At 43.3% G+C, this 15,271-nt stretch overlaps 1 protein-coding gene across 1 annotated transcript; it reads right to left on the bottom strand.

Moving 5' to 3' along the window:
- Window positions 1-3,559: 3,559 nt before the first annotated feature.
- Window positions 3,560-8,261, bottom strand: LOC117413481 (G-protein coupled receptor 12-like). The gene is made up of 2 exons (XM_034022706.3): window positions 7,963-8,261; window positions 3,560-5,576 (listed from the first exon to the last, which is right to left on the bottom strand). The coding sequence occupies exon 2, from the start codon at window positions 5,559-5,561 to the stop codon at window positions 4,575-4,577; it is 987 nt and encodes a 328-aa protein (XP_033878597.1). The 5' UTR covers window positions 5,562-5,576; window positions 7,963-8,261; the 3' UTR covers window positions 3,560-4,574.
- Window positions 8,262-15,271: the final 7,010 nt, after the last annotated feature.

Below are 15,271 nucleotides of genomic sequence, written 5' to 3'. Positions count from 1 at the left end.
GTCCCACAAGGGCATCTGTAAGCCAAGAGTAGTTAAATGCTGGTAATGTATAGTGAGTGCCCCCTGCTGGTGAACAGAGGAGCAGTCCACTTCATCAGATTATCTATAAAAAGCAACGTCCCACCACTACACACTCACACACACACACACTCCAGGGATGAAAATACAATGCAATATAAAGCGCCCTCCCTTCACGCCGTGGCATCCCACAGCGCTGTCCAAAGTTAAACACAAAACAAAATAGCTCTCATTTATATATAATATTGCTCTCATATATATCTATCTCTCTCTGTGTATATATATATTTTTATATATATATATATATATATATATATATATATATATATATATAAAATAGTTAATAGAGAAAAGTGTAAAGTATTGCATGCAGGCAATACAAATGTGCATTATAAATATCATATGGGAGATATGGAAATTGAAGGGAACTATGAAAAAGACCTGGGAGTTTATGTTGACTCAGAAATGTCTTCATCTAAACAATGTGGCCTTTTTTATAGCTTCCCCAACAAAGATGCTTGGATATATTGTGAGAAGTGTTGAATTTAAATGAAGGGAAGTAATGTTAAGACTTTACAATACATTAGTAAGATCTCACCTAGAATATTGTGTTCAGTTCTGGTCACCTTGTTACAAAAAGCATATTGCTGCTCTAGAAAGAGTGCAAAGAAGAGCAACCAGAATTATCCCAGGTTTAAAAGGCATGTCGTAAGCAGACAGGCTGAAAATAATTGAATCTATTCAGTCTTGAACAAAGAAGACCACGCGGCGATCTGATTCAAACATTCAAAATCCTAAAAGGTATAGACAATGTCGACCCAGGGGACTTTTTTGACCTGAAAAAAGCAACAAGAACCAGGGTTCACAAATAGAGATTAGATAAAGGGGCATTCAGAACAGAAAACAGGAGGCACTTTTTTTACACAGACAATTGTGAGGATTTGGAACCAACTCCCCAGTAATGTTGTTGAAGCTGACACCCTGAGATCCTTCAAGAAGCTGCTTGATGAGATTCTGGGATCAATAAGCTACTAACAACCAAACGAGCAAGATGGGCTGAATGGCCTCTTTGTAAACTTAATGATGTTCTTATAATACATTCCAGTTACAACCAATTACATAAAAGCACATTCACAAAAGTGTGTTTTCATATTCGATTTAAGAATCCAATGTTTCAACCTGCATAATGGTAACTGGAGCGGAGTTCTGGACAAGCTGAATCCTTCTAGGTTTAGTGACAGGTTTACCAACAAGCAAAGAATCGCAATAATCAAGACGAGAGGTTATTAATGCCTGTGTCAACATCTCTGCATCCCTCATACCCAGAACACGCTTTCATCTGGAAACATTTCTCAAATGATAAGACGCTGTTCTGATACAGAAATCATAAGAAAGCGTGAGGTCCAAGATAACATCCGGGGTCTTCGCTAGTGGAAGCTAAAATGGAATTGCCTCCAAAAATGATATGGACTGGATTACACTTTGCTAAACCTAGTTTGTAGCCACCCAGGATGGGATCTCAGTGAAACACTTGCAGTCCACACGTTTTTAATTGCGTTTATGAACGATAAGGGAGGAAACAAGCCTCCCATTTCTTGGCAGTTTGATACAGACGACTAGCTCAGATGTTTAATTAAGCACATAGTGCGCGCGCACTATGTAAAATGCCATTTGAAATGATACATATCATATGATAAGCATCCCCAGCGGCACTGTTAGCATCACACGTGTGTGTGGTTTGATTTGTCGGCCGGGGCGACTCCACCTGTATTTCTGTTCTGCAAGTTGCTCTACAACTGGCATCGTCTATAAACGTAACACAGACAAAGGGACTATTTTAATGGCATACAACATGTTGCAAATGAAGCCTGTCCGTGACGCACAGCCTGGCGCGTCTCATCACGTGTTCGTGCTGCATGCGGTTTGATAGAGACGCGGCCGCCCCTTCCTTGCAGTTTAATGGAAGTTGTTTGTTTGTGTGTTCTGTGGTTTTGCCGCTGACGTCAGTAGCAGTTCCCTTGGGCCGGGGTGTTTGTGGAGCCGGTGGCTCGTGAAAGCTGGGAGTTATCACAAGTTAGCAGCACTGAATGTGTGCGTGCAAGCCACTTGTCATACCCATTGGAACCAGCAGAGGGCGACATCAATCAATAATATGCATATTCAGATATTTCACATACAACTCTAGAAAATGTTGCGGCTGTTTCCGGGTACCGAATCACGTCTAGTTCAGACTCGCTCCAATGATCTTGCTGCAATCAGACCACGTGACCCAAAGTACTTGATATATTTGAATATCTTGACGTCTCGGCACAATACACATTGAGCCGTAATAATGCAAATGAAGCTAATGATTAGTAAGAAATTAATTGTAAAGCAATAAAGGACATACACACGTGTCTGGACGCCAAAACCAAGAGGTCTTCAGTCCCGACAGAGAAGCAGCGCCACTAACTCGGGGCAGGAGAGACTGTTCACTACAATTTCATAGCGAGTTCATTTATAACAATACAAAAAACAAAAATCTGGTTAAAATGTATCACCCAGAAAATTGGTCAATTTATAAACTAAACAGGGAAATGTTGGTTAATTGATAAAGTTAGTGTAATTGTAAAAAGAGCACGAAACGTCAGGTATAGGTTCGATTCATGTGCTCGTACTTTCTCTCAATACGACACCGGAGAAATAAAACCATATCTTCTCGGAAAACTAGGAAACGGGTATTAAAAGAGACAAGGCTTATTTTCTATAACAAATTATATTTTATTCTCATTTGTAAACATGAACATAAATGCATTCCCATGAAAAGAAACTCTTTTTTGATGTAGGCATTTTATCATCAACATACATATTAAACATTCGTTAACATCACAGTAAGGACTGGCGTTTCAAAGTGACAGTACAGCATGACAGCTTTGCTGTTTGATTTGTCATACTTGTGCTAATTATACAGTACACACACAAACACCATCTTCACAGGTGGTGTAAGTTTCATTAGCTCTTAAGAATTTGGCCAGGTGTAGGGTTACACACCTACAATAAATACGATACATATATGAAATACATTGATAGTGCAAACGTTTTTAAAGAACTCTGATTCCAGAGTGTTTGGCTTTAGTAATCAGGCACAAGTTAAAGCCTCAGTCTCCCCTGTTAGAGTAATCAAGTTCATGATGCGGTCACTCATGCCACCTTCGACAGGACGCGCTGCTGCATTAGGGACAGGCGATTTCTGCCATCAATAACATTTAGAATCCTCAATCCAAGTCCAATTATGGAACCTAGAACGATTGGGTCTAATTCCAATCAATTCTATTGGCCCTTCAGTTGCTTAGTATATGTTCCATATACCCCAAATAAATAACATGCAACTGTAGTATCGGCCGACCTTTTGTGATATTTTCAAGCACGGTTGCTCAAATCATTTGATTGTGGTGCTTGAAATTTGCTATATATATATATATATATATATATATATATATATATATATATATATATATATATATATATATATATATATATAATTTAATATATAAGTGGCTGTTTCTTTATGGTCTGTACACGTGATTCAGCACGGTCCATACAGAACTTCCAGCAGCGCGCCGTGCTAAGACCGGAAGCAGTCAGACCTCGGTGTACCCAGGCCGTATCTGTTCTACCTGCGATTCCGTATTTGTCCGGAAGAGGTCAGCCGAGCACCACAGAAGAGTTACGCAATGGAATGGAGTGAGTGGATATCGATCAGTGACAACACCGATCAACGCGCTTCAGAAGACGTTAGATCAGTGAATGTATTAATAACTTCAGAAGTTAAAGTATCCTCACAAACATGCCATTTCATCCGTAAAACATAAACCTATATATAACAGTGATGACAGAGAAAGAAGGGTAGAAAAAGGCAATCTCAAGCATACTCCCTTAGAAATCTATGAACACCCACTACACGCGTGGGAAAGGACTTTCACTTGGACGCGTATTTGCTTTACGGTCCTTAAAGAATCATTCTATACAGCCAGCTTGTAATATGAAATGTAGCTTTTATCAAGCTAGTATCAAATGAACATCTCTATAAAGAATTGATAAAAATGTTTCTCTAGGAGTGAAACTCTCCAAAGGCAAAGAGTAAACCTGTGGATTAAACTTTGACCCGCACTTTGATTTAAAAAATAAATAAATAAAATAAAACATGAACAAAAAAAATATTTATAAATGCTTGTCTTACTGTAAAATCTCTACAACGATCGCTGATCTAATTCTCTCTCTGTCATCAAAAGTGTTCAGTATTACATCTTATTCAGATTGTCGGGTCTGAACCAAATACGCATTACAACGTGCAAGTCAACACAGGTCCTGCGCAATGTGCCAACACGGCAGTGCATCCTGAACACAGCGCCTGGACTCCGAGGGATCCAGATTGCCTTGGATAAAGTGCTGCTGTATATATCACACTTAAACACGACCAGTGTCAGTCTCTGAAGCAACACGAAGGGGCGGCGCAGAATGGTGATTCGCCATACAAGTGCGCCATCATCAGTTTGAACCAGAACCGGCACCACAAGCTAGACATCGCTGGGGGACCTGGACCGGCAGCCCATACCTGGTGACATGCACCCACAGCACGCCGTCCACAGAATCTTCTGGATCTCCTGGTTCCGAAAGGCGTAGATGACCGGATTGATCATGGAGTTATAGATAGCGGGCAGGAGGGTGATGTAGGTGTACAGGGCCGGGTAGGTGTAGTCGCCCAGCAGGCTGTAAATGGTGAACGGTAGCCAGCAGCTGGCGAAGGTGCCCAGGATAACTGCGAGCGTGGAGATGCCCTTGCGGGTGTTCACGTAGTGGGAGGTGGAGAGGAAGTGCCGCTGCAGGGCGATCTGGTGGGCGTGCCGGCAGACGATCTTGCAGATCTGCACGTAGAGCTGCAGCATCACGGCAAACACCGTGAAGAAGGACACGGACAGGATCATTACGTTGTTCTTGGTCAGCGGCTTCACTATGCTGCACGTGGACTCGTCCTTTAAGCAGTTCCAGCCCGTCACGGGCAGAAGCCCCAGGCAGATCGACACGCCCCAGGTGAGAATCAACATGACGTAGGTGCGCGTCACCGTCCTGTCCGAGTAGTAGGTGAGCGCGTTGTACAGAGAGAGGTAGCGGTCGATGGTGATGGCCAGCAGGCTGCTCACGCTGGCCGTGAACGAGGCGACGAGCAGGCCAACGGTGATGAGACTGACCGCCTCGGATCGGATGCAGTACAGAAACACGAAGTGGACTATCAGCCCCAGACCCGCAAGCAGGTCCGCCGTGGCCAGGCTACCGATTAGAAGGAACATCGGCGTTCGCAGCGACGGCGTATAGAAGACGATGGCCACCACGATGGCGTTTTCACAGGCGATGATGGTCCCTGAGATGCACAGCACCACGTCCCAGGGTTTCAGGACCGGTTCCGGCGCCGGGGAAGACAGGTCCAGGGAGCTATTGTCATCGCTTGGCTCGAACCAGCCACCCAGCTCGGCCTCTGTGGAGTTCTTGGAGAAATACTCGTTCATGGTCGATGCCCACACCTGTGGGGTGAAACACACACACACACAGATTCACTGTTAATAATGCTTCGCATTACAAAGCGTCTCTTACAATACAGAAAACAGACAATAAAAACAATACATTTTAAGAAGAAAAAAAAGCCCAGTAATGCAATGTACAAAGAACGATCCAAATGCCGTTGAAAGTATATAAATACATCTCAGTATGCCCCTCTACTCTGCTCTGTGAGCTAAATTCATTCTTTCAATTGGTTCAATTCATCAGTGTCACACATCCCAGCAACATTTCCTTTATCGCTATGTGGAAAAGAACACCCTGAATATCACCAGCAGGTGGCGCATCTATAGATTGAGCCACCATTGTAATCCTCTTGACAATTGTTCAAACATATCACGGCAGGAGCCCTACGCAATTTTTTTTTTTTTTTTTTAGGATTGAGACACAGTAAAAAATAAACTATATGAACATAATTTAGATATTTGATTTAACATCGTGTATCAAAGAAACTACAACATATCGCAAAAGTCTACCGGAAGTCATAATAGTAGTTCAATCGTGTTAGATTTCATGTTAGAATGTCACATTTTTCTATTTTGGTCAGTTTTTCGTTCAGTTCATAGAAAACTACAAGTATGTTAACGTAACATTATTCAGCGGGTTTCATTTGACTTTATCAACTTTGACTTTGAGGAGGCTGTGTGGTCTAGTGGTTAAAGAAAAGGGCTTGTAACCAGGAGGTCCCCAGTTCAAATCCCATCTCAGCCACTGACTCACTGTGTGACCCTGAGCAAGTCACTTAACCTCCTTGTGCTCCATCTTTCGGGTGAGATGTAATTGTAAGTGACTCTGCAGCTGATGCATAGTTCACACACCCTAGTCTCTGTAAGTCGCCTTGGATAAAGGCGTCTGCTAAATAAACAAATAATCCTTTATGAAGCAAAATGAATTCATTCTATAGGGTGATTCAGAAGTTCTGGTCATAGCTATATTTGTAATAATAAATAAACGGAATTGATTTGTAAGTAGTGCATGCTTGTGCGATCCCTCGTTGGCGACTTGCAGTGAGCGATGAGAACTGTTCACGTGACAATCACATTGCAGTGAGAGGTGAGGACTGTTCACGTGACAATCACATTGCAGTGAGAGGTGAGGACTGTTCACGTGACAATCACATTGCAGTGAGAGGTGAGGACTGTTCACCTGACAATCACATTGCAGTGAGAGGTGAGGACTGTTCACCTGACAATCACATTGCAGTGAGAGGTGAGGACTGTTCACCTGACAATCACATTGCAGTGAGAGGTGAGGACTGTTCACCTGACAATCACGTTGCAGTGAGAGGTGAGGACTGTTCACCTGACAATCACGTTGCAGTGAGAGGTGAGAACTGTCCAACCAGGAGTTACTAATTCTATCTCTCCTCGAGGTCCGTGAGGCACACAGCAGGTGTCGCTTTGAATCGCTGCTGTGGCGTGGAACTATATTACATAGGCATCGCAAGCTCTCGCCCTCTTCACAAGCAAACCCAGAGTACACAACACTGGAGAAATAGCGAGGTCTTTGTACTGTTACTGTGTTAATGGTCTAAAGAGCTGCTGGTCTTGATACAGCTACCCTTGAAGCGTGTTTATGTGATCGGTCCTGGGTCTTGCTCCACCATCATTTGTATATAGCGTGATTAGTACCAATCGATCACTACAACGCCAGCAGGGTTCATGCCAGCGAGTTAAACGGAGGCTCTGTTTCGAGTCTCCGCTGTTCAGATTCAAACAGACCCACATCTTCACTATATACAGAATGAACCCATAAGCATTACATTGCGCACGATCAGAGGTAATGCATCGAGTTTCATTTATATAAAAAAATACACCCCACCAGAAAGCGTGATGGCTTTAGCGTTATTGCCAAATCAAAAACACATCGCATCGTTTTATAACGACATCCTAACCCGTATTTCATTCGAGTCGGGGAGTGACGTGTTCAGCCCCACAATGGCTTCTATTTCAGTATCTAGCATGCAGCTGTATAGCGAGTACAATCCGCAAGCACATCGGTCCACAGCAGCTGTAAAGCTCTTACTGTCGTCTTGCATTCCACAGCACAGCTCACAGCACTGCTTCAGTGGGGTTTAAAAAACCCCTTTCAAAATCCTTCCAGGCTATACAGTAGCATCAGCATTTCTTATTCCACGCGCCGACAAAGCCAGCCACAGTGTACACATACTGAGGAAACCTGCACACGCTCGAGTGTAGAGCTAAGAGCGATACAGAAGGTCCTTACAGCTTCACTCATTCACAACGTTCCTCAAATGCAGGATGCTGTACATTCACGTGTTGATAAGCATCACAGCAATGCATATGATTACGCATTTTCAAATATAAATACATCGAAGTATACACAACGTACCTGTTTGCATGTAAAGATGTGGAGCAAGCTCTACCGTTTGCAGAACATTCAAGAATGGTACGATAATCCAGTGTCTGGTTAAATACTACTAATAACACAAGAGATCGTCTTCCTGCTGTGGCTTTCCAAAGCGCGAACTCGGAGTTTCTGTGGTATTAGCAGGCTGCTATATGCATGAGCACCGTCCTTCATCGGTGTGGTGGCAGTGACTGTGAGCAGTACGAGCTGCTGGAGTTAAATGCTACTCCGGAGCCTCTCTGACTCATTATAATCTCCTTCAGCAGACGGCTCGCGTACGAACAGCGGTTCAGCCAGCCAGAGCAGTGCCTGTGTGACGTCAGCGAGAGAAGATTGATAGAATTGATTAGCCCGCGGGAGCAGGCAGCCAGCCAATTGTGTTCCGAGAGAGGGCCAGCACGCGCGAGCCCGGCAGTCAATGAAGCTGCATGGAGCGGGGAGGCTTTTCATTCATAAAAACGCCGCAAAGTCCTGGCCACGCCCACTGCGGTTTCCCATCATCAACCGAATCTATAGATATCGGGACTGCATTACAGAGTGGACTTTTACACGTTACCGTAACTCCTTCCTCCAGCACGTATACACGCATGAAATAGTACCCAGCGGTTAAATCTTAATGCTCTTTGTTCTATTACATAGAGGTCATATAGTGGAGGCATCACGTGTTATAGTCGCTGCTGTATTTGATTTAAAGAATACTGTAATCGGTTCTGGCTGAAAAGTGCAGCACTAAAACCGATTTGGTTTGATTATGAGGAGAAATGGCATTTTTTTAAATTGCAATGTCCATATTAAATCAATATTATATATTCTAATATAGTTGTACGTTAATGTATGGAACATAAACAAGTATACTGAAATGCATTCATCTTAATGCTGGCTGTGTTGAGGGATGATGTAATCTGTGGAAGATTTGGATGTTTAGATATAGCTGGAACTCAGCCTTCTGATTGGGTAATGCAGTGACGGTTTGGTGTTGGTTCCTGACCCGGGCAGGCGCATCTCGTCCAGGGCAGGCAGGGGTCGAGTAGCTCTCCATTCCAGCGAGACAGCGTGCAGGGCGCTGTCCAGGGTGCTGAAACCGAAGCCGCGCCTTGCGCCGTGTTTCTGATCCTCGCTTCTATAAAGGATACTCCTCAGAATTCAAATGCATGGACAGGTGTGCTGTATGACCAGCAGCACTCCTGGCTTTTGAAATGTACAGTTGCTAGTTTTAGTATGTCCAGTATGTCTGGAATCTCTTGATGTGTTTAGCTTCGATGTAGAACCATTGCTCTAAATAGAAAAAAAGTCCAATAGACCTCAGATGAGGCTTCATCTATACGTCATATTTAGAATCCATAAGGGGTTCCAAAAACAAAGCACTCCAGTTCAGTATCAATCCTTCATTCATATATATATATTTAGATATTTCAGTTTTTAGATATTGTAAAGCCCACACGAGGGACTCCCATTGCTAGGCACCAATCACTTTCATTGTATTTGTATTATGTATTCAGAACCTCAGTGTGTGACACGTGACGTATGCTACAGGAAATCACAGAGTGGTCCTCGTATGCAGTGTAAAGCAGGTTAAGATTGTACATTTTTTCATTTAAAATACCATTGACATCAAAGCCGCAGTGTGTGTGTTAACGTAAGGTATGCATGACGTACGATGGATCGAACTCGCCAGATCTATGCATTATTATACTGCATTTGCAGCCTTCAGTCCAGACATTTCTCTTGGCTGCATATACTTCCAGGAGCTTTGTGCATGCTCGGGTTTCCTTTTTCGTTGATCGGTGCCCTTATTCCCGGTTTGTTTTGCAGTAACTCAGACGTGACGACGAGCGCTTAGGGAGAGCCTGTTTTCAGAGATCGTAGGCGGTTCGGGGGCAGCGTCTGTGCGTGGAGCAGCATCTCAATGAGCGTGGCGAGGGAGGGGGTGAATACCCATTTAAGGAAGGCGCTTCCTGTTGTCTTCAAAGCGGTTTTCTTAAGAACAATCTGTATGATTCTCAAAGGAGTCTTTATTTCCTCTCTCCGCTTCTATAAATTTAGACTCTAAACAGACCCAGAGCGATTTCTCCAGCTGGTGCCTTTATAAACATGGGATTACCATACACTAAATCGTGCGGTACTGTCATGTGGTTATGCGATTACCATGGTACTGAATCCTACACCCAAATCAATAGGGCTACCATGGTATATAGCAGCGGTTCATTTGTCAACCTTCATTTACAGCAGCTCCCGTATATGCTTCAAGATCTCCCAAAATCCAATGACTGAATACCAGGATACACCACTGCATCTTTTGTATACAACATATCCAGTAAGACTTGTACAATAATTTCTGTCACGATGCAGTTACCAAACAGACTGAAACAGACTGGTTTTTGCGGCAATACGCAAACGTATCTTCATTGCGCAGTTTCGGGTTCATGTCGAGTTTTACTTAATTCTCAGTGCAGTCCACTTTCTCGTCATTTTTCGTTAAAAAGTATTAAACTCTGCATTAAAAAAGAAAAAAAACATACTGTGAGATCTTCGTTACAATTTCTAGGATGAAAGTAGAATTCTGGAATTGTATTTAAGTATATGTTCTAACAATGTTTTTAATATGACTGATATGACTGATACTACGTATAATTTGAAGTTATATTGACCCTAAGTGACATAAAAAAAAATACAAGTTGAAAACAAGTCTCCGCCTTGAAATGACGTCTCAGTGGCACGAGCGTTTTAAATTAAGACCTTGAGACAACCTGACTCGCAGTGCAGCATCTTGCACCGAGAACCCGCGGTTTGTATTCAGATGAATTAAACAGCGCCCTGCACTAGTTCACTGGTTTTTTATATTTAACATAACCCATGCTGTTAGTTAATCCTGTATACCATAGAACTAATTGTCCCACACAAACCCCATGCTGTACCAGTCTACCTACGATAGGGCAGCAGTGTGACGTAGTGGTTAGGGCTCTGGACTCTTGACCAGAGGGTCTTGGGTACAATCCCAGGTGGGTGGGACACTGCTGCTGTACCCTTGAGCAAGGTACTTTACCTAGATTGCTCCAGTAAAAACCCAACTGTATAAATAGGTAATTGTATGTAAAAAATAATGTGATATCTTGTAACAATTGTAAATCGCCCTGGATAAGGGCGTCTGCTAAGAAAGAAATAATAATAATCTGGACTGCTCCTCTCCACGGTGCCTTCACGGTGTGCTATTGTAATACATGTACCCGACAATACCGTGCCTTACTCTCTCTCTCTCTCTCTCTCTCTCTCTCTCTCTCTCTCTCTCTCTCTCTCTCTCTCTCTCTCTCTCTCTCTCTCTCTCTCTCTCTCTCTCTCTCTCTCTCTCTCTCTCTCGTGCTTTATTGGCATGACAAAATTAGCGTTATTGCCAAAGCAGTTACAAAGTACATAATATGACATAAACACGATGAACATCAATATCAAAAGTAATGAAAAGGAATAATTCAATAAAGAGGAAGGAGGCACAAGAGCAGAGCGCTCAATGTGTGTCCCTCATCCTGTGAAAGTGCATCTGTCTCGACTTCTCTCAGTTCACAATGACCACATAGCCTCGATCCTGTCTCTGGGCAGCCAGTACTGTCTGGGTCGTCCTGTTTCTAATGACCATCTCTCAATTCAATTCAAAGATGCTTTATTGGCATGACTACAGCAGAAGTATTGCCAAAGCAATTACAAAATAAATAATAATACAAATAAAAATAAAAACATCAGACCAAATAATGAGTGTAGTGGGAGCAGATCGCTCCTCGTGGAGTCTGTTTAAACACTGCGCTTTTACTGGGCCTGTCTCAGCTCATTAAAATACAAAAGTCGGTCCCTATTGTACCCTAAACACTGTCAATTTTTCCAAGGTAAAACTCAAGTGTTATTTGTCTGGACTTCTCACACAGCGATTTAGCTTGTTACAATGGGCCCTATTCATTAAATATAGACTCTATTTTGTGGTCGCGGGTAGATTTTGCAGCCCTGCTGATGGAACGTGCAGACAGGCCTAAACAACCTGTCGAGTGTCCGCTGCATACTGATAGGCAGCCCGGGAGACAAAGGAAATCCCTGCGCCGCCGAACGTGCTCCTCTGCATCGGAGAACTCGAGCAGAGGAGAGCCGACAGTGCAGAGGCACCGGCCGCGCATCTCTCCCTTTCTCATTCCTTCCCGTCTCCTTTTGAAAACCACTAAAGGATAATATTATCAAGCATAAATCTGTACAATGCTGCGCTCGCAATTCTTCACAGAATAATATCGGAGAAGGGCCTCGGCAGTATTAAAGCTCTTTGGCGTGGGCTGAGAGTAGAAGGGGCACTGCATGTGCAAGGCAGGGAACCCCGTGCAGAAACTGAGCTGGCATATTAAACACATTTTGAATTCCAGTCACATTCTTCTGAAGTCTGCAGATCGTTTGTGTGTGGGTGGACGCTGGCAGCATAGACCATGACGACACAGTAGGAGGCGGAGCTCACAAATGAATATCAGATTATGACCACATACATAGATCAGTTATTAATACATGGATAAATTAGACACACACACACACACACACACACACACACACACACACACATACACACACACACACACACACACATGTTTCAATATACGTTGTGTTATATACATATTTATAAATATAGTTTCAAATATGCTATATAGCCTAAATGAGACAGTGGCTACAATCGAGTATGTCGTATTTTATTGAAGCAGTTCATCTTCCCCCTGTCCTCCTGTAGAAGCTGTCCCGTTTTTAATAGATTCTCGGTCTCCGTCTGCATGGCAAATGCAGCAGACAGTATGTGACAGTGGGGGTTCCTTCGGGGTTGCTGTGTGTGAACAATGCCAACAATGCCTAATCAATAGCAAGTGTGTGGGCAGCAACCGCAGTACAGAGAGGGGAATCCTTCATCAATTCCCTCCGCTCCCTGATACAAAATAACTGGGCACAGTGCTGCCGTGGACAGGACGCACGCCACACATCACACCGTGCTATACAGACGTGTGCAATACATCCAAAACAAATTGGCATTTTATCTCATGAGCATTATGGTATCATTTATCAATGTCTAAATGTTACATGCTGTATGACCCTGTCTTCCTATAGCCTATAATTCATATATATATACATGGCTAAATATTGTTAATAAGAGATTTAAAAAATACACCAGGATGTGACGACTGAAAAAAAATGACACGGTACACAATGTGAATGAAAACAAGAAGGCGGCACTCATTCAGATAAGTGTGAGAGCCCTGAGCTGGATGCAGCACTGCTCTTGAGATGCAGGCTGTTCATCCCCTCGTTGTACTCTGTATGCTCTGTCACACAGCTGCATGGATCAGACACACTGATCTGATCAGGGTGTCCTTTCTTAAAACTGGAGGGTGACGGCAGGTCTTGGAGAGCTCATTTATTTTATTAGTGGAAGTGATGCATTTCCTGGGGCTCTGAATCACAGCCAGCTGGCTTGAGAACATTTGAACAACCTTATAAATTATTGTCTAGCTCAGTTCATCCAGGTCCTTAAAGACAAAGAACACTCTGCCTTGTCCACTATTTAGAATGCTTTACCTTTATCAAAGTTTACCATGGTAACTTTGCACAGTAAATGTGCAGTTATGCCATGGTTATAATATGCATTTATCTTAACCCTTAGCTGGGAAAACACTCTGTTAGTTAGATTGACTGTGATATAAAATCACAAGCTGTCAAGACCTCAAAAATCTTTTCTTCAGGCGTGCTTGGAGATTCAAAGAAACAGGTTGTTTATATTTGCATATAAAATAATTCTTGGTGGTTTTTTGGTAACATTCCATTTCTATGGTAACAGAATGTGACAATTCTCCTGATGCCACTAAGAGCCTCTCTGACTGATTGAGAATTATGATTAAGCAAAGACGCTGTTTTTAACCAGTGTATCAGTATTCATTATGCTGAAAACACAAAATCAGAGATATAAGTTCCATGAGAAAGTAAATCACCATTAACTGCATTCACCATGAGTAAAAAGATGTACATGTGACTAATTGGCAGACTGACAGAAAGACAGGTGCTACGTCCCCAGATTCTGATAGTCTCAATAATGAATGTCCTTACCAAGTTCTCTGTTTAAAAAATGTACCCCTCCTCTATGTCATCATTTCTAGGGATATGCAGCCACCAGGAGATGGAACAGGGTAGAGAATGTATAACTGCAGTGCATTCCACAACCTTCCCTGTTCCACAAGCATGGTGAGTCACACATGCTACAGTATTGAAAAAGATGCTGAACTATGGCAATATATGCATACTGTCAGTATGGGGAGAGTTGCACTGAAAAAGAAAAAAAATCCACAAACTGCCCCATATCTTAGTGTTCTGTGTGTATGTATGTGTGAGTGTGTGTGAGTGAGTGTGTGTGTGTGTGTGTGTGAGTGAGTGTGTGTGTGTGTGTGTGTGAGTGTGTGCGTGCGTGCGTACGTGCGTGCGTGTGTGTGTGTGTGTGTAGCTGGCCCCTGCCACACTGCTGCAGTGGGTGCTCTGTCTCTGTGACTCAGCTCTGCAGCAGCAGCAGTGATGGATCTGGAGGGTACAGCTGCCTTTGCCTCTGCCAGGAGGATATGCTGCTGCTCACAGGCCTAGTTACGCAGCGGCTGTGAAATTGACCGAATGTCTGGAGGGTGTTGATTCTCAGGTTCATGCAGGGCAGGGACTCTGGACTCGTTAAAGAGATAAACAGATAGAAGCACGTTGGCACAGTGCTGAAGCGCTGCAGTCCATCTGTCTGTCTGTCCGTCCTTCATGCTCCACATGTCACAGGTGAACATACAAAGATTGTTAGAAACCTTTGACCCTTCACCTCCAAATAAAGGTCACAGAATACCAGGCCAACGTTCTCAAGATAGGAGTTGAACCTCTGATTCCATTTAGTTTACCTTAAAAAAACAAATGGAGAGTGCCAAATTATTTTAACTCCCCACAACAGCTCAGGAGAATCGAAGGTCAGTGGGTGTCCTTCCGATCCCCAAGCCAATTGTCTCTTCACACCCAGGAGCGCCACAGCGGAGGTTGGTGAGCTACAGACCTCTGGAGGACAAGCCAGCCCTGCAGGTGTGGCACCTCCTCCCAGCCAGGAAACCGGCACTCCCCTAATATGAATTCGGATGATTACAATGATTCAAATTCAGTATTGGAGTGACAGAACTCCAGAGCACTCGGAATGGCTGGATATATCATCAATAAGAGAAAGCTGAAATAAATAATCAATGAAATGACATTTGAAGCAACAAACCCTTGGCGCTAG

Source organism: Acipenser ruthenus, chromosome 23, assembly GCF_902713425.1.
Source record: "Acipenser ruthenus chromosome 23, fAciRut3.2 maternal haplotype, whole genome shotgun sequence".
Classification (NCBI taxonomy): Eukaryota; Metazoa; Chordata; class Actinopteri; order Acipenseriformes; family Acipenseridae; genus Acipenser; species Acipenser ruthenus.
Note: the sequence above shows the minus strand (reverse complement) of the source record. Positions and strands in the feature narration are given on the sequence as shown.